The sequence below is a fragment of the Pollicipes pollicipes genome, unplaced genomic scaffold, assembly GCF_011947565.3.
Source record: "Pollicipes pollicipes isolate AB1234 unplaced genomic scaffold, Ppol_2.1 Scaffold_3087;HRSCAF=3621_pilon_pilon_pilon, whole genome shotgun sequence".
Lineage (NCBI taxonomy): Eukaryota > Metazoa > Arthropoda > Thecostraca > Pollicipedomorpha > Pollicipedidae > Pollicipes > Pollicipes pollicipes.
In genome coordinates, this window is record NW_023596225.1 from 26,953,028 (window position 1) to 26,976,075 (window position 23,048).

General features: G+C 57.0%; 1 protein-coding gene across 5 annotated transcripts; it reads left to right on the top strand.

Annotated features, from left to right (window-relative positions):
* Positions 1-155: 155 nt before the first annotated feature.
* On the top strand, positions 156-21,496 carry LOC119089512 (serine/threonine-protein kinase ICK). Of its 5 annotated transcripts, none has more exons than XM_037212244.1 (14): positions 156-227; positions 3,799-3,925; positions 6,598-6,652; positions 7,614-7,735; positions 8,789-8,815; positions 11,009-11,111; positions 12,103-12,212; positions 14,938-15,109; positions 15,849-16,024; positions 18,016-18,174; positions 18,843-19,030; positions 19,453-19,594; positions 20,292-20,375; positions 21,413-21,496. In XM_037212244.1, exons 2-14 carry the CDS (start codon positions 3,813-3,815, stop codon positions 21,423-21,425), a joined length of 1,464 nt encoding a protein of 487 aa, XP_037068139.1. In that variant the 5' UTR covers positions 156-227; positions 3,799-3,812; the 3' UTR covers positions 21,426-21,496. The 5 variants fall into 5 exon arrangements, with proteins under 5 accessions (XP_037068139.1, XP_037068142.1, XP_037068140.1 ...); XM_037212245.1 differs by lacking the exon at positions 156-227 and adding an exon at positions 2,342-2,570; XM_037212243.1 differs by lacking the exon at positions 156-227 and adding an exon at positions 5,960-6,144 and having other exon boundaries at positions 3,842-3,925.
* Positions 21,497-23,048: the final 1,552 nt, after the last annotated feature.

The window sequence follows — 23,048 nt, forward strand, 5'->3', positions numbered from 1 at the left end:
GAAACAGGATTTAGAATCTATTTGAAATTTTTAGAAAAACAACGGGCTATAATCTTATATGGCAGTCCAAGATTTAGACCACGCCAGAAAGGGCCGGCTATCAATATGTATAGGAGACACAAAACCGTACTGAATGCTGTATTGTTTACATTCGCAGCGTGCAAACGCGAATGGTTTGGATGATTTGTGGCTTGGGTTGGGGCCACCCGTCAGGAGCAGCATGTAAGGTAAGATATCGTGGGCAGGGTAGGCGCAAGTGCATACACGAATATTAATGTTTTTTTTAAGGTAAGTACTAAATTGAAATACTTATATGGAGGAACCTGTGGCGTGAATCTGATGCAGCTGGTGCTTGTGCTCTTGCTAAAATTTACAATGAATCACTTCGGGCTGTTTATGCTAGACATATGAGTCTACCTGGTACTTGGATCGCAGATGCTGGTAATGGAATTTCACTTGCCTAAATGGCTACCTCATTTGGCTTAGTTGTCCTAACAAGGATGAAGGAACAATTTTTAATTTCAGAATTTTAAAGTGTTTTGATGAGCATTCATTCAAAATAGGTAGGATTTGGTCAGTTCTGCAGATTGTCTTTGGCAGCCATTCCATCAAAAATCATGTTGCTAAAGATGATGTACTTGAATAATCCTGCAATGAAAGCATCACTCATGTGCTTGTCTCTAATAGGACAGATGCCTGAGCCAGAACTGTGGAATATTGCGGCAAAGGAAACACACCAAAAGCAAAGGTGAACAGGACTGGGAGGGAAAATATAGCAACAATCTGTTCACATCAATTTGGCTTACTAATGATTATTGTGTGCTTACCATTGCTAGTGGAGATTGAATGTTTTACCTCCTATAAATACAAATTTATATATACCTATGTATTCTGGCATACAATTTGAGGATTTTGTGAGAGTAAACAGGCATTTTTGACCATGCACCTATGCAAAATGTTTGTGTTCTTTAGGTTAACTTATTAAACCACACATAACAGATGTACTATGGCCTTCACAGAAGATCATAAGTTTCTCACTTCTGACCTGGGGATTTTTCATTTTGTCCCAGTCTAGACTTGGAATGCTCAAAATGCAATTAAGTGCAAAACATTTATGCCTAATTCTCCATGTCAGTTTGATACATTACTTAGGATTGGACCTGGATTAGGGCAGGTAGGCAATTTCACATAATTTTGTTGTAGGACCAACATGAGGGCAAGCAGGCAAAGGCTGTCAAATCATTTTGTCAAGAACCTTCAGTGGTTTTAAACAGGTTTTACAGATAACCACTGAAGTTGATTGTTTAGTAGTTTTAGTCATGCTGCAATATTTTGTCATTGCTTTCACTGGAGTTTGCCCTTGATGTGATCATATTTTTCCACACTTTTCAGAGCATGATTAGGATAAAATGTGGCTATGGGCCATTACCAAACAAATTGAGTAGATTGATTTTATTAAGTAATTGATTTCAAACATGAAAATGCCAACATGAGGCTGAAAACCTATTTGAATCACTGATTACTTGGGTGCAAGTGCAGTCATATACTGGTTGAGGTTGGTTTGCTTAGTGAGATTTATAGATGCATGGTTCATTTTATATTACTAAAAGAGGTTAAGAAATACTAGCATTAAGCTGGTAGAGGAAAGGAACTTTTGTAGAAGCCATGTTCATCATTTTCCCTTGTGTTTGAATGCTGATAAGGTGTGCTTATTATGGCCATACAGGGTTAAAAACCCTAAATAGTTATCAAACTTCAGCAGTGATTACTGTATGGCAGCATCAAGGTACTTAACAAGTGGCATGTGACATCAAGGCACTACAGCTGGTGACCATGCATACATTAGAGCGTAATGCCAGGCCTTGGGGCACTGATGGTTCAATGACTAACCTGCACATCTGGTAAACTAGGGACAAGGGCTGGAGTCTTTGTTTCTCCCAATACCTGACCTTCTTGCTGGGGCAAGAGGCAGATGATGCCATGTAGCTTTGGCTGCTATGTGTGTGTGTACGTGGTGAAACTGCAGTCACAAAACTATGGACTTGGTAAAGCAGGTGACATTTGAGAATGATGTTGATCAGTGCTGGTTGTTAATTTCAAGCACCCTTGGTCCTGCAATATGTTCTAGTCAGCAACATGACAATCACTGGAAGTTGGCAGAGTGAAAGACATGGTGATCATCTCACGCTGTGACCTGCTAGCCCTGGCCGCGTGCTGGTGTGCGCGTGCCGGTCGGCGCTGGCAGCCGTCGAGCGCCCCGCGGCCGCGCCGGTCGATACCGCCGTGCGGCGGGAGCAGCTGGGCCGGCGAGATCGGCGTCATTCGGCGGCGGGCTGGGCTGTGACCGGTCGGGCGGCGGGCTGGGCTCTCCCCCTCGGGCAGCCACGCGCGGCCGCGCTACGCGACGCCCCGCTCCAACCGGCGTTCACTGTGCCGCACACGTTCCGTACTGGTCGCTGTGGGGCGAGGGTTGGTCGGTCCGTGCTTCGGTTCGTCTGAGGTGGCCGGCTCGGGCCCCTGGTGTCCGCTGCTGCGCACGGAAAACGTGCCCTGGACATGCCCCAACGGAGGTAGGGCACAGGTGACCCCGCTGCGACCCCGACTCAGCCAGGCTCCGTCACTGTGTCCCGGCACCACACAGGTGTTGGTGTTTATCCGATGCTCACTTAGTTATCAATTTAGGCCTGATCATGGATTCTGCACTGTCTTAGGAAATGCGCGCGAGCCATGCTACTAGGCCATGTTTTGGCATTCATGTCGCTCTCCCAAATGTCAAACACATGTTCCTTGCCAATATTCTGCCTCGTGCCATTGTGTTCTGCCCCCTCCATTAGCGCGCTGAGGTCTGTGGGGTCGCGAACCACACTTCCGTTGCTAAATTGCAGAAAGTGCGTAACTTGGCAGCTGGAGTGATCTCCGGACGACGTAAATTTGGATCATGTGGTAGATGCCCGGCGACCGCTTGGCAGGCATGGTGCCCCGAAGTTCCCTTCTTAATAAAAAAGGAACGCGACGCACGTCGTCGCGCCCGTTTTATGAAGTGCTGGCGACTGCATTGGTCATGTTAGCGCTCAGAGACCGTGGGGTAACCGGAACCCGCGCGTTCCTCGCGTGGGAGTCCGACGCGCTAGCCACTCTGTCATTACGCCCCTGCCCAAAAGATTATTGACTCCTTCGATAACTGTCTTGAACAAAGTAAGTTTATTGACCTATAGACAGATGCCTTCTAAACGAAATATGGACCAACGAGGGGCCAAAGAATACGCTCTTGGTTCTCCTGCAACTATGGAAACACTTAGCGTAATACGCGGCGATACAGCCATTTATCTCTTTCCCGCCCAACGAACAGCCGTAGGAAGCGAGCATGTGGTTACCGAACTGTGCATATGCACAAGGAGCGTGTCATCAGCAACGACATTGTGGACCGGCCTTTCTCGACTTTTTCAAGAGTCTTTCAAGGGCCCATTCACGAGATGATTTTAAGTATCTGACGTTTTTAGCCTCTTGTTAAGGTATATTGCGCAGACAGCCGGTCCGTTTTGTGTCGCCCGTCGGCCTGTCCCGCCGGTTCGTCCGTCGCGTCGCGTCGCGTCGCGTCGCGTCGCGTCGCGTCGCGTCCCGTCCGGTCCCGTCCCGTCCCGTCCCGTCCCGTCCCGTCCCGTGCGTCGCGTTGCGTCGCGTCGCGTCGTGTTGCGTTGCGTCGCGTCGTGCCCCGTCGCCTTGCGTCGCGTCCCGTCGCGTCCCTGTCCCCGTCTCCGTCCTGTCGGCCGGATGACCGAGTGTGCCGCGCGCTCGCAGGCTGGCCACGCGCCATGTGTGACACGATGGACCGGTACGTGACGCTCAGCCAGCTGGGCGATGGCACCTACGGCTCGGTGGTGCTCGGAGAGCGGGTCGACACCGGCGAGAAGGTGGCCATCAAACGGTACGTGCGGCCTGACCTGCCCAGCCGGTCAGCTGGTGACCGGGCGACGGAACTGCCGCTGCTGCCGGCTGGGACCGTGCGGCGGCCATTTTCCGATTTGCCCCTATGTCTTCCTGCCTCCTTTTTTGCTCCTCGTGCTCTCCCTGACATCTTTTCTATCTCCTGCATTTTACCTCCCCCTTTCCACATGACTCTTTGTGTTATCTGTTCTTTTGCACTGTTCAGTTTCTCTGGCAGGTTCGCTGGCATGCTTGAAGCCGCACCTCTTTGTCAGTGCGTGGCGTAGGCGATTAACTCGGCCATGAGCGTAGATCAATGCAATACGGGTTTCTGACGGTACAGTGCACCCTGGTGCAAAACTACGATATGATTCATCAAGCGCACGTGCATTATTAAATCGCGGCGGGGACCCTCTACAACACTTCCGCCTCGCGAATGCCACGTAATCGACCAGTTTCCATGGAGCGTCGTGCGCGGGCGAGCCACAATAGCTTGTCATTGCGTGTCCAGCCAGTCGCTGTAATGAACAATTGGTGTGCTCTTCCCTGTACGGAATCGTGCCGGTTTTGTTGTTGATTAGTCCGCACAGTCGGCTTTGAAGCAGCTTGGTTGGGGCGCTTAACTTACCGCTGTGCCGTCCGCCAGCCTGGCGGCCGGTGCTGTCCGGCCGGGGAGACCCTCCCAAAAGTGTGGCCAGCGGCGGAGCCGCACGGCCGAGCTGCGCCCATCGACCGGCGCCGGCCGATCGCACGCGTGGAGAGCTGTTTTTCAGCGCGCCGCGCCGCCTGGCCACGGCCTGATGACGGGGTGTAGCTGGCGCGTGTCGACCGCGGCGCCACCGTAATCCATAACGGAGAGGGATGGCCCAGCCCTGGCTGCGGGAACGGGAGGGGAGGGGGATTACTGCGCGTCCAGCCAAGTAGTAACCAGTCTGGACTGCAGTGTCGGAAGTCTCAGTATGTTTCGTAGTCAATGGGGTTTGTTGGCACGTGAGATGAACGGAGCGTCGTGCCGTCTCCACTGATCCATCAAGTAGCCTCGCGTGACGTCACGGCTCCTGTGCTCGCGGCGGGCGTGTTAGTTCCCCATTTGTCATTGATTTGTAAGTCACAATGGCGTCAACAGAATGAAGTGTACTGTAAGTGTAAGGCCAATCCAAGAGACTTGTTCTGGATGACTTTCGTGGATTCAAGGACTGTCGCTACCCCAGTTATTTGTCAATAAAACTGTTTGAGGAAGTTTTCCGAGCAGAAGCTGTACTATGTCCTTTCATCGTCTCAAGGCACCCCATACACGAAATATTGAGCTAGCTCTTTCTGGATGGCATCGAGTACAGTACCGATCCCAGTGATGTTAGCTAACAGAGCTGGTGTGTTTAATATATGTCCAAATGCATCTAAAACTCAGTAGAGCACATTAGCTCGATTGTCGGCCGTTTCTGTTTGCGGTGCTCGGTGACCACCGTCGGGCTCGGTCTCCCGTCTGAGCCGGGCCGCCAGTGGCTGCCTGCTCCGCCCTGTGACTGTGGTCTGCAGTTGCAGGTGCGCACTCGGTGTGGTATTGCACAGCACCATGCACCAGTGGGGGGAGCACCGCCGAGCGGCGGCCGGTCAGCGGCGGCACGCTTCCCAGCACCGCTCCCTGTCTCGCCGCCCGCCTGGCGCAGCGGGTCGACCGCACTTGCTTGCACGGGTCGGGGCGCGGCGGCTGACGCTGGGCGCTGCCGCCAGCCACGGCCGGCGCTCCCTCCAGAGCCTGGTTCACATGTCCGGTCCCCGGCGTCCGCCCGGCTCCTGTCCCGCCTGTCCCGGCTCCTGTCGCCTGCCCCGCACTAACCCCCCCCCCCCCCCCCCCCCCGGCCAGTGGCCGTCACAGCCGGCCGCTGACCATCCGCCTTCATGCGGCTGTCTGTCACCTTCCGCCAGCTTCCTACCGACCGTCTTGACCGTCGTCAGCTCCCTCTGACCGTCCTGTCGGCTGACAGTCCCACCTAGCCTGCCGTCCGCTCCCCGTGACCGTGCCGGCCGCCGGCAGCGGGCTGTGAGCGCTGAGGCCCGTCTTGCTGCTCCTCGCCGCCGCTCGATGAGCACGCTCCCACCGCTCGGTCAGGAGGTGGGCATGCACCGCTACACGGTCCTCAAAGTGCTGGGCGACGGCACCTACGGAGACGTCAGCCTCGGCCTCAACAAGGAGACCGGCGAGAAGGTGGCCATCAAAAGGTGCGCCGACCCCGGGCGCTCCGGCGGGGCAACATTCCGTGATGACGATTAGACAGGGGTGCCTCGAGAATGGTGGCGGTGCCAGGTGCATGGATCGGCACCGAGCAGCCCTGCTTTGTTAATGGCGCATGCACGCACGCTGGGTATTATGTCGTCTTTCAGTTTTGAGTTTGCTTGTCTCCCATAAGAACGCAAAACACGCGCTGTTTAATTGTTGTCTGTAAGCTGCTGGATTCCCGACCCTACGCCTTTAGTACGCCTTGTCTTCATTACGCTGGTGAGCTATTATTTGCAGCAGCGCATCGGGGGATAAAACAGCATTTCTTCGTCATTATTTATGATTCGTCATGATTCTTCGTCGGCTTTGTTTAAATCATGAAAAAGTCGAACGCAGCCGCACGGCTCGTGGTCCAGTGAAATTTCTAATTGCTGAGTTGTCATGTTTTCCCGCAGGATGAAGCGGAAGTACACGTCATGGGAGGAAGCAATGAACCTCCGTGAGGTCAAGGTAAGCCAAGTTGTGCTGGGGAGCTTAGGCAATGACCATCTGCCCTTCCATTCGTCCAGTTATCCATGGTGTTGTCATCACTAACATTGAATGATGAATATCGCGTTATTTTAGCACTTATATTACACATCTATATCACACGCATCATAATACCTTTTGTATGTGCTATTGAATGCAGGTGACTCAGTTTCGCATTGCGGTTTTGCGTTTCATTGTCGCGGGCCTGCATCCCTAGACCTGTGTGTGTCATTGAGTGTGTACGTGAAAGCGAGATATTGGTGAACAACTGTAACGTCATGCACTATGGAGCCGGGGACGGCGTCCGTCCGTGGGCTGTTTGGCTGGTTGCCATGGGGACGGTGAGCCCGCGGTGCGGTATTCTGCGGGGAAGTATGCTGTCGTCTGATGAGACGACGGGGCATCTGATCGTCTTACCGCGCCAGAGACGGTCGATAGAACCACAGACCAAGAGGGCAGGGGGGAGTGCGGAACGGAGCAGAGCAGGTATGGCCCGCGGAACTGCCGAACTTTTCAATTGCAGATGCATCTGGAACTCTGTGGGAGACAGGTACCGCTGTCGGAGGTGGCGGTACTGAGTGTTAGTGGTCGTGGTTGTGGATGTGGGCGAGCTCCCGCCCCGGTAATTTGAGCCGACTCAAGGCGCTCCGTACCCATTTGTGTGCAAACCTGTCTAATTGGCTGTCATCACGTTACCCGCTGTTAGTAGACTGCATTTTAAAGCCAGGCGACCGAAAAAATTGCTTAGGAGAGGTGTTGTCGTAGCGCGTGGGTGAGACGCCCCAATGTCCGAATCGTCACCACTTTGTCGTCAAACCCAGTTGAACTTCGGCAGCATGTTAAAAGAACGTCCACTGGGCGGTGTGCACTTGATGTGTTCTTTTTCACTCAGTGCCTACGCGGGAAAAACCGGCACGTAAGCGTTTGCATGTTTGTGTTTCAGTCTTTGAAGAAGCTGAGTCACGCGAATGTCGTGAAGCTGAAGGAGGTCATTCGAGAGAACGACACGCTGTACTTTGTGTTCGAGTATATGAAGGAAAACCTGTACCAACTGATGAAGGAAAGGTGAGAAGGCCGTGACTGTTTTTGAACGGCTTCTGATAAATATAATTGGCGTTCACACTTTTCATGTGAGGGCTGCAACTGCGTGCGTCCTAATTGTTGTCATACCCGCATTCTGTTCAGGGAAAACTTCTTCCACGGGTCGGACGGCTGGACCTTGCCCGGTCCGCCAGGGCTGTTGGAAACTGGCCTTACCAAGGGCTGTCTGTAGCTGACCTTGCTAAGGGTTTTTTGTAGCTGGCTTGTATGCGCTTAACTCCCGCTCCAATGGGGTGGTCTCAACCAAAGAGTGGTCATTATTTATGACTTAGAACTTGACAAAAAGTCTGATTTCCACAAAAATAGTTCAGTCGGAAGGAGTGCTAAACAGCAAGGGATATCCGTATTCTCACATATTTTGCCGATTGGCACCGTTTCTCTTATAAAGATAATTATCGGCGTTTATATCTCCCCAAGTCATAAGGATGGGTAGGAACCATTACATGTTTTGACGCGTTTGACGCAAAGAACGCGCTGTAGTCCTAATGTCTAATTTTTACGTAAGTTGTTCAGTGCGTTAGCGGGAAACATCAGTCACGTAGATAAAGCAGTAGTAATTGTCTTATTCCTCGGAGAAAAACCAGGAGAATGGAGATATAGATGTGTTGATATTTCGGTGACATGCCTTTATCGAAACAATAGCAGAATTGAATTCCATGGCAATTGCCTTTATCGAAAAAACTCAGATTGATGATGAGTTGATGAAAGGATGAAAAGACGAATTCCCAATTCTGGGAATTCACTTCTGCTATTGTTCCGATGAAAACATGTTGCCGTAGTATCAACCCATGTACATCTCCACTCTCCTGTTTTTTCTCCGGGGAATAAGGCCATTACTACTGCGTTATCTATTTGCCTAGTTTTTACCACAGGCTCTGTCAACGTTTCGCATTGTTTAGAGCATCCCAGCTCACGATATGGCCCGGGATGAGTTCCGATGTCTTACCATGCATATCACAGATACGCTTGTATTAACGTGACAAAACGGTGGTGACGAACCCCTGCTTTGGATTGCAGCCAGCAAAGGGCGCGCGCTGGAAAGAGGTACGTTGCTTCTGTGGACTAACACGTTGCATTGGTGCGGTCCGAGTTTCTGCTGTGTGCATGTGACCGGTGAAAACGAACAGATGACGTTCTTGCAGACTGGTGATGTCGGCTCCAGTTGGTCAGGTTTCAACTCCATTCACTCAAAGACAGTTATAACCTGGATCGCCCCGCCACACACATGTTTTATGTACTATAACATCACGTGCGCAATCACGCACGCAATCACGCACTCGCACGCACCCACACGCAAGCGCACGCACGCGCACATGCACGCGGGTACACACGCACACGCACGCACGCAGGCAGACACAGGCAAGGCTGTCCACGGTGATCTCCACGATGGCAGTAGCCAACCAACGCCTGGGTGGGTTGTGAAACTCAGACTGACGCCGTGCAGTGGACTGCTTGGGCATCAAAGAAATAGGCAATTAAGAGATATCTGTAGGTACAAAGGTGCATGCCATTTAAAAAGGACGATGCTTCGTAAAGTCTGACCAATTTGCCCAGAATAGCCGAGTTTAGTTACGGCGAGCCGTGATTTTTTTGCTGTCGTTCTTGCTTGAAAAACGGAATTCTGGCGGGGTGTCTGCTCCCTGCATACTCGACAAATCCCAAAGACGAGACGTGTTGGGCTACGAGTCCTCTAGGTAATCTCAGTGCCCATCGTTTCGAGGGCAGTGCCCATGGATGCTCACCATAGTCTTGGTCGTGACGGGCCCTGAAATGGTAATGCGTGAGCGTATTACCCCTGGTTCCAGACGACGGCCCTGATGTGATACTGGAACGGCAACGATAAGCCATGTATCAGTGAGATTCCGTCTACCCTGTCGGGCTGCGGACCGTTCTGCGCACGCTGCTCTTATCTGATGTCTCTGGCCGGCGCGACGCCCCCCGGCCTCTGTCCCCTGGCTCCGGGCCTTCCTGGCCCTCTGTCCCCCGGCACCGCGCCCTCTGGTCCTCTGTCCCCCGGCGCCGCGCCCCCTGGCCCTTGCTGCGCCGCGTCTGGCGGCTGCCGGCTCCGCTGCGGCCAGGGCGTCGGCGCGGCCGCACTGCGGCGGGGTCACGCTGGCTGAGACCTAACAGGTCTGACCCCTGACCTGAGGCGCCGGCCTCTGGCCCGATGACCCGACCCCTGGCCTGATGTGTGACGTTAGGTCCGAGCCCTTGGTCGGAGTATCTGCCTTCTGACGTGCGGACCAGACCCCTGGCCTGAGGCCTGGCCCTTGACCTCTGACCTGACCCGTGACCTAACGACCTGATGCGCACGAGAGGGCGTGATCAGCCTGTATTGTGTCGTCTCCCGGGCCAGTCCTGAAGACCTTACGCCAGGCCACGTGAGGGGTGCGCAGCCCCGCCCAGCACCGGCTTCAGACGTTGGGCTGGACGTCGTGGCCAGCGGCCGTTCGATGTGGGCGCGTGACGGAGGTGGCGGTGGGTCGATGACTGACCTTCACCGAGCCGCGGCGAGACCTCGCCGGCTGGTCCCGACCCAAGGCGCCGCCGCCGCCGCCGCCGCCGCCGCATGGCAACCCCGGCTCAGCCTACGGACACCCGTTATTGGATGCGGCTCAGTTGGCGGCACCCGACGGAGATCGGGAAGAGCGCGCATATCACAGCGACGTCATCGCATGACATCACAACTAGCCCCTGGTGACGAGCTCCCAGTGCGTTTTTAGAAGGCACACATCGGAGCCGGTGGCACACTGGCGAAACACAGGAAGCGCGATAGCTTGGTGGGGTTGGGAGGCTTGCCAGCGCGAACAGCCGCCGTTTCGCGGCGCTCCTCTCTGGTTACACTCCGCGCGTGGTTATGGCGTGTGTTTTGCATACCCTGTGACATGACAACGTGAGTGCGCACGGTACCCGTACGCACGCACGCAGGTACGCACGGTGCCCGCCAGGTACGCACGATATCCGTCAGGTAGGCACGGTACCCGCACGCACGGTAGGTAGGCACGTACGCCGTACGCCGTGCCCACCCGCCAGGTACGCCCGGTACCCGCCAGGTACGCGCAGTACCCGCCAGGTATGCCCAGCACCCGCCAGGTACGCCCGGTGCCCGCCAGGTACGCCCAGCACCCGCCAGGTACACCCGGTGCCCGCCAGGTACGCGCAGTACCCACCATGCTGGCGGGCTGCAGTTTCCAGTATGTGGCTGTAACTGCTGACCGATGCGTCCTGCTTTCGCAGGGACAAGGTGCTCTCGGAGCCGGTTATACGCAACATCATGTACCAGGTGCTGCAGGGCGTGGCATTCATGCACAAGCACGGCTTTTTCCACCGGGACATGAAGGTGAGAGAGGTGGTGTGAGAGGCGTGGGTGCTCGTGGTGTGCCCCTGGCCCCGCGCATAGCTGCCAGTCCGGATCGGGTCTCGGTCGTTGTTGGGCTGTTTATTGATGCACGCAGTTGTAATAGTGGAGTTTGTGGGCATCAGTAGTCGAAGGAGCAAGTGTTATGGTTTGGGCATCGCCACACTCTGGTGGGGATCGGAAAATCCCTCACCCCGATGGGGCTGCATGATCAACCCCGGCTCACACTAGCAATGAACCAGGCAGGGCAAAAGTAAACACTCAGTCACGAACTCGTATACCTGGCCAACGCTCGGCAGCCTGTGGGGATGGTGCTTGGTCCAGGTTGCAGTTCTTACCCAGCACGAGTTTACGTCCTTCTTGCGCTATTTTGCGACGGACTCCACTGCCGGACAGCTGCCATTGGCGCGCGCCACAGGCTCCCGTGCCGGCTGTATCAGAATAAAGAAGACAGTACTAATAGCAATGTGTGTTACAGAGACCTGAAGTGCACGAAAGTCTTCCCCTCGGACGGGGACATAATGGCCGAGTGGCTAGCACACTGGATGCGCGCGTAGGGGTACCGGGTTCAAACCCGGTTGTGCTAAGACCCCTGCGTGCTAATATGGCCAATGTCTTGTCGATAAAGGCGTGTAGCCGTAATATCAATGCATCTATCTCTCCATTCTCCTGATTATTGTACGAGGAATAAGGCTGTGGTGCCGTCTTATTTATATGCACAGTGTTCCTAGCAAATGTACTTCACAACTGATGTATCAGAACAATCGGAAACACGGTTCGGTATCAGCCTTACATCCACATCACTGCGTCGCAGGTCAGATGCCACCGCCGATCTGCGGTGCCCTCTGGGTCTAGTCCGTGGCCTTGCCTCTCGCTGACACTGCCGTCCCAGCCCTCGAGCAGGACCGGAACACGTGGAACACGCAGCGGAGCCGCCTGAGCCCGAGCGCTGACCTTGCGCTGACCTCCGCAGCCGGAGAACCTGCTCTGTATGGGTCCCGACCTGATCAAGATCGCCGACTTCGGGCTGGCGCGAGAGATCCGCTCCCGGCCGCCCTACACGGACTACGTCTCCACGCGGTGGTGAGCAGCAGCCCATCTCCCCCTCGGATGGGGAGTAATGGCTGAGTGGTTAGCTTCCTGGATTCGCACGTAGGGGTCCCGGGTTCGAATTCCGGTTGTGCCATGGCGCCTGGGTGATAATATGATCAATGCAGTCGCTGGCGCTTCATAAAAGGGACGTGACGACGTGCGTTGCGTTCTCTCTCTATATAAAAACACACAGGTGGCGCATCCGTGCGGGGTGGACGGCCTTGGGTGGGGTATGCTGGGTGCATCTCCACAAGGTGGTAAGCTTTCCTAATTCGGCTCCATGCTGGTAAGGCTGGTGGGGTGGCTCGCTACCCGCTACGTTCGCTACGTCCGCTCGTGGCGGTCGGTGCTCGTTCGTGATGAACGCTCATTACGGTCCATGCCGCGTTCGCCGACCTCAGTTCTGAGCGGCGGCCAGGCGGCCGCTCGACGGAGCCATGGTGTGTGAAAGGCGTGAAACCGCCGGACTCTAGAGTATTTCTCGCCACGCGGGGCAGTGGCCACATCGCCAGATCACATCTATGTGGTTTCCAGGCGTCCAGATACTGGTGGCTCACTGCTGCCACAGTATGTTCACCCTAAGTCCCTTTCGTCACCGGTCAGATCTGGCAGGGAATGTGCATAAACCACTCCATACGGTACGATGCGTACGATACGGCGCGATAGCGTCCTGTGGCTGAGTGGGGGTCACCGGACGGAGTCACCGCCACCTGTTGGGTCGGAGGTTGTGTGTCGACGGCCGTACTCGTCATGCCGCTGCCACGAACGACGGTACACACTCTACGTGGCATTAAGTCGGTGGCGCAGTCTTTAGAAAGCGGGTGAGCGTGGCCGTGCACCATGCCAAACGTATGCACGCGAGTTCCGAACTCGTCCGGTGGTCTGCCGCCCCCGCGCAATTTTTGATGTCGGATAAGCGCGCGGCTAATCAATGGCGCCGCGGCCCTATTGATCAGCGGGGCCGATGCGGGCCGTTTTCCGGCGGCGGTTCAAGGTCGACGCCTGGTGCCGTGACGGTGCCAGCCCGGTTATGCCGGCACGGGTGGGGCGGCCGCCGGGGGTGGGCCGGCCGCCGCACGCCACGGCCTCCAGCCGACTCGCACACACACACACACACAGGGGGCCGGGCCGGCGGCGCGCCCCAGCGGCCGCGGCGGCGGCCGGCCGGCCGGCCCTGCCGAAGACTTACGGCCGGGATCTAGCACGGCTGTATGTCGGCCAGACACGGGTGACCGAGTCCGGCTTTGCGATGGAATTCGTGTGACCCGGTTTAGTGTTTCACACGCGTGGCTTGTTCAGGGTGCCACCGAAATAGGTCATTTACTCGCGTGTGGCACGTTTACACATCAGATGCAAAAATGTGGGCGGGGGCGAAGAGTTTTTGGGGCCGGGTTGCTTTGAGTACAGGAAGCATCAAAATGTGCAGACAAATGACCTGTCTGTTAATGCACGAGATCTGTTAAATGTGCTTTAAATGCACTTGGACGCACTTTAAACCACAATACGGGACTCGCAGAGACGGCTGTGATCACGACTGGCCCCAGCCAATTTGCCCGGGCGCTGGTGAGTGGCGCGAGCCGCAGTTGACCGCCGGTCCGTGGCGAGCCGCTGGCCGAGTAGTCGTGACGCCCCGGAACCCACCCATCCCACCTCACGGTGGCGCCCGATAACGCGGCCGTACACTGGCCGACGCAGAACGGCTTAGCGCCACGGCACAGTAACAGCCTTCATGGCCTCAATAGCCGGCAGCATACAGAGCATGTCAAGCTGCTCCGGCACGCTATGGACCTGGGGTTTGAATCATTGCGGCAGGTATGCCTTGTAGGTACAGCGGCCGATCAACGCATGCTTTGTGACGCTGCGACACAATGCCCGACCGCACCTTGCGCGGGTCTGTTTGCCGCCCTCCGGTAGGTGATTTATGCCCGCACCAGGCCTGAACGCGTGCCTCGCTGTCGTGGCGTGCCTGCGGCGCCGGTCCGTCTGGCGACGCGTTCTCGGCCGTGCTTTGCGCGCTGGCCGCTCCCGGGCCGGCTGTGACACGTGTGATGTTAGCCTGCTGTCGCTGGAGGTGTCCTAGCGCCACAGCACGGCCCGTGTGGAGCTTCGGGGCACGTGGCGCGCCGGCGGACAGCGTGTGTTCGGCAGCGGCCGCTGGGCTGAGGCAACAGCAAGTCTCGCGACACCGCGACTGCCACGTGGGCGCTATATGACCGCGCAGTCGAGGTGCCCTAAAGCCCCAGTTACTACTCCTACCACTACTACGACTACGACGTGTCTCAAGCTTCCGTCCAGACATGGTCTAGACGGGCGCTTGAGGTTGTCTCCCCTCCCCGCTTTCATGTCCGGAAAGGGTGTAATTGGCGGGCGATTGGCGCCCTCGGCTCCCACGTCGGGACAGCTGTTTCAGGTTCCAGCTGCGCCTTGACCCCTGAGTGTCATTGTTACGATTATCCTCGCTGGCGCTCTGTGAAAGGGTGCATGACAATGTAGGCCACCTACCCTTGTTAAGCAATAACGTTGGCCGCCTTGGGACTGTGCTGTGTTTCGTGACCATGATGATGTTCACGTGGCGTGATGACAAGCCCAGTTTAAAGCTGCTTTGCCCAGTAAATGTCCCATGATTAAATCATGTTCCGTGAATAATTCACTACTTTTGCGCCAGTGGGCCGTGATGCAGTGCTTGTAAGTGACGGAGAGCGGTATGACCGTCCAGGTACCGGGCCCCGGAGGTGCTGCTCCGCTCCACCAGCTACAGCAGCCCGATCGACATCTGGGCGGTGGGCTGCATCATGGCCGAGGTGTACACGTACCGGCCGCTCTTCCCGGGCAGCTCCGAGATCGACGAGATCTTCAAGATCTGCTCCGTTTTGGGCACTCCCGATAAGGTGGGCCACCAGCAGCACTCCTCCCCGTGCTGGGCACTCCCGATAAGGTGGACCGCTACCAGCACTCGTCACTCGACCGCTGGTAGCACGTGCGGGGCACGCCCGACAAGTTGGGCCACTGGCAGTACTCGTCCCCGTGCTGGGCACTCCCGACAAGGTGGACTACTGGCAGCACTCGTTGCCGTTGCGCGTCGCGCGGAATCATTCTAATCCGCAGCCCTGACGTCTCGGTACTCCTGACGTCTCGGTACTCCTGACGTCTCGACACTTCTGACGTCTCGACACTCCTGACGTTTCGGTACTCCTGACGTCTCAGTACTCCCGACGACTCGGTACTCCTGACGTCTCGGTACTCCTGACGTCTTGACACTCCTGACGTCTGGACACTCCTGATGATTCGACACTCCTGACGTCTCGGTACTCCTGACGTCTCGACACTCCTGACGTCTTGGTACTCCTGACGTCTCGACACTCCTGACGTCTCGGTACTCCTGACGTCTCGACACTCCTGACGTCTCGGCTCTCCTGATGTTTCGGCTGTCGTACACGCGCTGGTTTTATTTATACTGGGCGGCCGTCATTTGCACCTGACCGCAGCCTTACCCGTGTACGACAACCGATGTGGTAGTGCGTCCGCCTTGACCTCACTGGCCGTAACCGATCGGCAGGGCGGGGGCGCCACGTCGGCTGTCGCTCGCCCGCCGACGCCCCGCTCTGATCCGGACCCGTGCGCCGACAGCGCGACTGGACCGAGGGCTACCAGCTGGCCACCACCATGAACTTCACGTTCCCGCAGTTCAGCCCCACCGCGCTGGAGACCATCATCCCGACGGCCAGCGCCGAGGCCATCACGCTGATCGCCGACATGCTGCGCTGGAACCCCAGCAAGCGGCCAACGGCGCAGCAGGCGCTTAGGTGGGCCGGCGGACGCAGCCGGACTTCGGTCGGCTGCCGAGGGCGTTGTGTGGAAATCACAAACGTAACGTCTGCTCCCCATAGCTCAGTCTCTGAGAGCGCCTGGCCCCCAACATACCCATGGCGGGTGGAGATTCACCGCGCTACACACGCCCACTATTACCTGCTGAATGAGATGACATGTGGCCAGTGGCAGGTCAGATGAGGTCGGAGGGTGGGACCGACTGTGCTGAGCATTGCGGCAGGTCCAACTTCCGTCACAATATTTTACGGTTTAACTGGAATTATATGATTGAATGGTGGGATCAGGACTCACGATAAGCACTGCTTAGCGTGAGCTATGCTCTCCAGAAATCAGTCCGGTCAAAAAGGTGCGGACTAAACATACACGAAAAATGCGGCGAGAGTGAATTCATTCGTGCGAGAACCGGAGTGGGTGGGGGTAGGCGCAAACAATGCGTGCAGCCGGTGTGCTCTAAACGCTTCTGAGCAACAAAGGGGTGGGCTGAGGTTAGAGTACGTGGTGTGCGGTAGGCCGCAGTAAGCAATGGGTCAGCCAGAAGCGTCCCCTCTAAGCAGGACCCAGGAAAAACGCACGTGCGGTGAGTCGAAAGTTGGGGTGAGCCTCGGCCGAAGCATAGTCTGCTTCAAGTCTGCTCACAACAGGGCTCTTAGCTGCACTGGGGGATTGCGCGCCCGCGTCCCTCGAATGCAAACCTGACTTGGTTTGTCGCATCCCTCATCGGAGGCAAACCTCGCAAAAGCGACGACACGAGTTTGGCCGATTCCGCGCTCCACCCCCGGGTCCGAGCATTGACGTCCAGTATGACCAGTCACGGGCGGCGCAGTCCATCGGTGGCGGAGCCCGCCCGATCTCCGGCAGACTGATGGCCGGCCTCGCTCGCCGGTTAATGGCCGATTCGACACGAGTTTGCCATTATCAGCCTGCTTCGAGGCATCATTACATCCAGCGACAACTGGCGCCAATTTGGTCGCAGAATGCCGCGAAACGGTGTCCTTTGCCGTGCCGCGGCGTTTGGCGCGCTCGTTGTGCGTCATCAGCCTCAGGATGCGATGCGACACGCAGAGGGTCATTTGATGTGATCAGTCACGCAGCGGGCTTTACGCAGAGGGTTATTTGGTGCGATGCGGCACGCGACACCCACATTGCCGTCGGCGTGAGCAGCCAGCTGACGGCTGAAGCGGCCGGTTTGGTCGATAGTTCCGATCGGAAGATTGTCCGCTGATCGGAGGATTGTCCTCTAACGGCCACTGACCGTGTGCGCTGAGAGATTGTCCTCTGATTGGAGGATTGTCCTCTAACGGCCACTGACCGTGTGCGCTGAGAGATTGTCCTCTGATTGGGGGACTGTCCTCTAACGGCCACTGACCGTGTGCGCTGAGAGATTGTCCTCTGATCGGGGGACTGTCCTCTAACGGCCACTGACCGTGTGCGCTGAGAGATTGTCCTCTGATTGGGGGACTGTCCTCTAACGGCCACTGACCGTGTGCGCTGAGAGATTGTCCTCTGATCGGAGGACTGTCCTCTAACGGCCACTGACCGTGTGCGCTGCACGTGAATGTTTTTGAAATGTCCGGAATGATTTGTGAGAGAAATATTGCGCTGACTGATTTGTGATTTGTGATTATTTGTGCAGCTAGCTTTTCGTGTTGTGTGTCGGACCACGGGGCTCGTCTTGCAGGCGTGCCTAGCCTCACGCCGCAAGCAGACCCAGCATGGATAGGGCAGATCGCGCAGACGGAAACGAGGGGAAACGCGACCACCCAACGAGACGGGGCAAGCTTGGGAGAAACCCGAAATACATGAAGTGTTTTTAAAGTGGTTAAAGTTCACAAAGCGAGTGAACTACAACAATTCTAAAACGCCCGATGTATTGCACTGTGACATGCGTCAGCTCACAGCCAGCTCGGGGTCACGCCCGCGGACGGGCCGCGTGCCGGCGTGTAACGCGCGGCGCCCTGGCGGCCAGGTACCCGTACTTCCAGGTGGGCCAGAAGCTGGGCGGCGGCAGCAGCGCCGTGCTGCCGGGCGTGCCGTCCAAGCAGAGCCGCGGCTCGTTCGCGGAGCCGGCCGCCAACGCCCGTCGAGTCTCCAAGTTCGACGACGACCCTTTCAAGGACGGCAGAGTGTGCGTACCGGCGGAGGCTGGGTCGAGCGGAGGCGGGGTGGATGTGCGGTGTTGGGATGTGTGCTGCTGAACGGCGGGTGCAGCGTGTTCACTTGCCTTCCACCAGTCGTTGCTGAGCTTCGTGGCGCACGGACCAATTGGGCGCTGCGACCGCTGTTGTTCGTCAGTGTGACTATTAAGATGCAATTTTCCATGATTGATGAAGACCAGGGTGTCGCCGATGAGATGGTCTCGGATACGACAAAGGCTGGAAGGCTTTCTTCAGTTATGGACCATTGGCTTATCACATTGTCCACGTTGTGAAACCTGGCAGCTCATGCGTGCACAAGTTCTGAATACGTGAGACAGCGAAGCCAGGTTCCGCGTGGTCTCAAATGCCTCCACATCCTGCGTTCTACCTACTGCCCTCCGTGCTGTCCCCACCTGGCTTTGCGCCCGCGACGCACCTCCGCCCGTGTTCTGACCGACCTGGCCCATGCCCCGCCCCGACCTGACCCATGCCCCTCTCCGACCTAACCTGCGCCCCGCTCCGACCTGACCCGTGCCCCGCTTCGATCTGACCTGCGCCCCGGTCCGACCTGACCCGTGCCCCGCTCCGACCTGACCTGCGCCTCGCTCCGACCTGACCCGTGCCCCGCTCCGACCTGACCTGCGCCTCGCTCCCACAGCCCCAGCCACCTGCGGCTGAGTCAGATGCTGTCGCGGACGATGGCGGGCGCGGTGCCGGCGGCGGCGGCGGCGGCGGCCGGCGGCGAGGCGCTCGGCCGCACCAGCTCGCGTAACCTGACCGCCAAACAGGTGTACCTCAATAAGGCACGCTACGTGGCCGGACAGAACACCCGGAACGCCCAGTACGGTGAGTGGGCAGGCGCCCGACACGACGTGACGTGTGGACGCTTGAGACGTTGGCAGAAGACGTGACGTTGGAAGGGGCAAATGATGTCTGATGATTTGCGCCGGTCAGGGCGTCCGTGTGATTCTCTGCTCTGTTCTCTGCGAATTGTCGCGTTTCGGCTATCCGTCCAGTCGTCCCATCGGCGAGAAACCGCGTCTCTTGGAGGTGTCCGTGACAATATAGGATCATTCCGCAAGGTTAGAAGCCAATATTTCTGTGAGCACGCACGTTTCAAGAGAAGGCGATCGTCGTATTGTCCGTCTGTTGGCGTATGGTGGTGGCCACCTGGCCTCTGCGCCCGCCAAACAGCAGCGCCCGTGAAACTGGCGCGAGAAAGAGGGAGCGCGGGAGTCGTGTTCACTGGAGTCGCCGCGCGCCCGCAGGCAACGTGTCGGGTCAGGAGTCCGGTCTGGGCCTGGCGGCGCGCGGCTCCTACTACAACAGCAGCGTGTCCATGAAGGCGTCCGGCGCCCGCGCCAACGGCTCCACCGGCAGCCTGCACGGCAGAACCGACTGGGCGGCCAAGTAAGCCCAGCCGGCCGCGGCGCCCGGGGGTGGGGGCGGGCCGATCGGAGGGGGGGGGGGGGGGGGAAGGGCGAGCTGCGGCACGGCTACCAGGCGTGGCGGTGTGGACTGGACGCGTGGCGAGCTCGGTCAGGGAAGACGTGATGTCTTCCCTTAACGCTGTGGGATTGACACATTTGGCTTTGAATGGAAACAAATAAGTAGTATTCAAGGAAAGATATTGTAGCACCAAAGAAAGCTCAGAGCTATGAGCTAAGGGTCCAGCTACCACTGGGTCGCTTTGGAGCCGTACCTTGGACACCGTTGGACGCCCCTGAGGTAATCAGATCCAATGTTGAAAGGTCCATGGGTCCAACAGCTGCCATGTGCACCCTCAGACGTTTTGTTCAGGAGGCGCCGGGTCGTCGCCTTGACCTCTGCCACAAACACGCCAGCTTGGGACTTGTCCCCACTCTCCACACTGCAGCCGCTCGGCCATGTCTGAGTGACGATTGTGTGCACGGTGCTGCCGCCTGCCGGCCGAGTCGCATGTCGGCCCGGCTCACCCCACCCGCTCTCACGCGCCCGAGTGCTGTGCCGTGTGTCTGCCGGCCCGCCTGCCGGGCTGCCTCGCTGACACGCGTCCGAGTGCTGTGCCGTGTGTCTGCCGGCCCGCCTGCCGGGCTGCCCTGCTGACACGCGCCTCTCCCGCTCCAAGGTATAACATGTACAGGTCCCAGGTGGGCCAGGCGGGCAACACCTCCAAGGCGGCGCTCACCGGCCGCACCAACTGGGCCGCCAAGTGAGTGTCCCGGCCTGAGAACTGCCGACGCGCTGTTCCGAGCCGCGGCCTGCCGGTGGTGGTGGGAGTTCTGGCTGGGCACGGCGAGGTGTCGCGAAGGCTATGTGGTTCCTGAGCTGTTTGCGGAGGCGCCGTCCGCCGGTCCGTTTCTCCACCCCTACCGTGTTCCCATGCTTTGACTTTAGCCAGCGATGTTCTCAAAGGGCACTCACGTTTTTCACCACAACCACAAACTTAGCGTGTCGTTTCCGATTGAGCGTGAAACACCCTCGTCAATGCGCCTTTAAACATAAAAACCACAAACGAACAACACGGGAGGTCACCTTTAACATTCGAGTGCGCCCATCCCACTCAGTGAGCGAGGCGATGGGGGAGAAGTCGGCGACGCTTGCGTGTGGCGTGGCAGTAGGCTGCGGACGGCGTCGACCAATCACTGGCCGCCGCGGGTCCGTGTGTTGCCAATGAGCTGGGATGGCCGTTGCACGGTGTCCCGTCATCTGTCGAACAGATGCTACCTCGCCACTTTCTCTACGTCTCGTACGCATACCTAGATTGTAGCGGGTTTAGGTGTAGGTGTGCTGATGGATTTTGATATACACCCCCTGCTTTTGTTGCTTTTCCATGACCCTTACTGCCATTAATCAGCTGATACCGAGTACGTATGGCCGGTCTGTGCACTGTATGTGCATGTCGAAACCAGCGCCTAGGGGCTGCTCCTGCCAGCAGCGCGGATTCGGAAGGGCGCTGCGTCAGATTTGGCACTTGCGGCCGTTCCGACAGCGCCGGTGAATGTCTGCGTGGACCTAAGTGATCAGCAGTTGCCAGTTGCCTCAGATCAGCTGCCCCCTTTTGATGCATGCCTTGATGCCGGACATCGGATGGATGAAATCCTGGTTGTGCGATTTTATGTCATCCATGCATGCGGGTTTTCTTGTTATATCCTGCTGATCATATCATTTCTTCCGAGTGGTTTCAAGATAACCCCCCTCCCATTCCATGAAACCAGGCCACCCTCCAACGCATGGCCTGTGTTTCAGGTACCTGAAGTAGCGTCGGCATCTGGGGGGCAGCGGGCGCTCGTGCCTCTGCCGGCCCACGCCGCCGACCCCTGACCCGGTCAGAGCCCCGCCGCGCCACCAGAACGGCCCAGCACACGGTCGCTCGCGCCAGGAATCCCGGCGCGCCCACCGGGCAGCGGTCCTCCTCGCTGCCGGTCACTTGCCCAGCAAGGGACGTAGCACGGCCAGCTGGTGACGTCATACGGTCAGCAAGGGAGGCCAAACGTCTTGCAAGTGCCATCGCGTGGTAACCTGATGGCATGGCACGGTCTGGCGGTGACGCCGTAGGACCAGTTAGTGACGTCACGCAGCCAGTGATGGACGCCACGTGACCAGCGAGTGACGTCACGTGACCGGTGAGGGCCCGCGCCGTCCAGAGAGACCGTCCAGTGAGTGACGTCATACTGCGCCCGTTGTGCGCCGTTCGTGTTTGCATGTTTGCATCAGTTGCTCGTTTAGGATTGCGTGGGGGAGGGGGAGTGGAAGATTGTGCCGTAAATTTGGACATGAGAGCGTCAAGTGTGCCGCGGTAGAGTAAGGCACATCTGTGGGATTAAGGAAGGAGGCATATTGTCTTGTCGTTCAGGCGGAGCGACAGACATCGAGAGACAGAGATTCAGCCATTACCTACTTGTGACACTTACTGCCTCGTTAGGAACAGTTCTGTTGCGGATAAATGGGACCGGTGCAGCGCATTGTGCTGGAGTCCCGAGCTGCCACGTGCTTGCCATCCTGGCTTAGGAAGCCGGACCACCAGCCATCTGAGATCTCATGCGGAGGGGGTAATTGTCATTGTAAATTCCATCGCGGATGTGTACGGTGGTGAACAAATTGTAATAAAGTTGTACTTGTCATTGTTGATATTTACGCCGAAGCCATCGCCATGATGTGCTGAAAGAGTTTTACTCAGTTGGCCGCAAAGGCGGCTGCAGTTCATCAACACTAGTTAGAAGAGCAGTGTTGTTATCCTCTTTATGCTGGACTCAACAGCGAAGCAGGTGCGTGACGGCCTTTTGTGTAACGGTATGGCCACAGTCTCGTGTAACGACGACCGTGTGTGCTCATGTGTAGTGCCCCAGGTGAAATGTGTCCGCACAGTTTTTCATATTATTGATAATCCTACGGAAAAGATGCCAACATTTTAAGGTAACGTTAAACGATACACCGGTTATTACGAAAACGGGCGGCGGAACGTCTCAGAAAGTGGGGTGTCAATACCTACTTTGTAGTCAGTTATTTGCTTCCTTTTCCATAGGATTAATGCTTCTTGTAATACTCATATACCGCACTTCTCGGAAGATGTGAGTGTCATGGCTCACATGGGAACCCCATTCCTACGCCTATGATTACACGCGCACAGGTATCATTCATATACTGCTACTACAAACAGTCACAGGCTAGAAACCAGCCAGCGTCCCCTTGAATGAAACATCCTTTGGAGGAGGCGCCAGTGCCTTGAAGATGCGCAGCGACAACATCGGTGCGCACGGCGCCGCGTCATTAGCCGCCGTGCCACTGTTTTCCTCAGCGGCACTGATCACCTGGAACGGTCCTCGGCGTCGGCCTCAGAAATACAGACACCAGGTGTTAGGTGTGGGGTGAGTCTGCTGTCCTT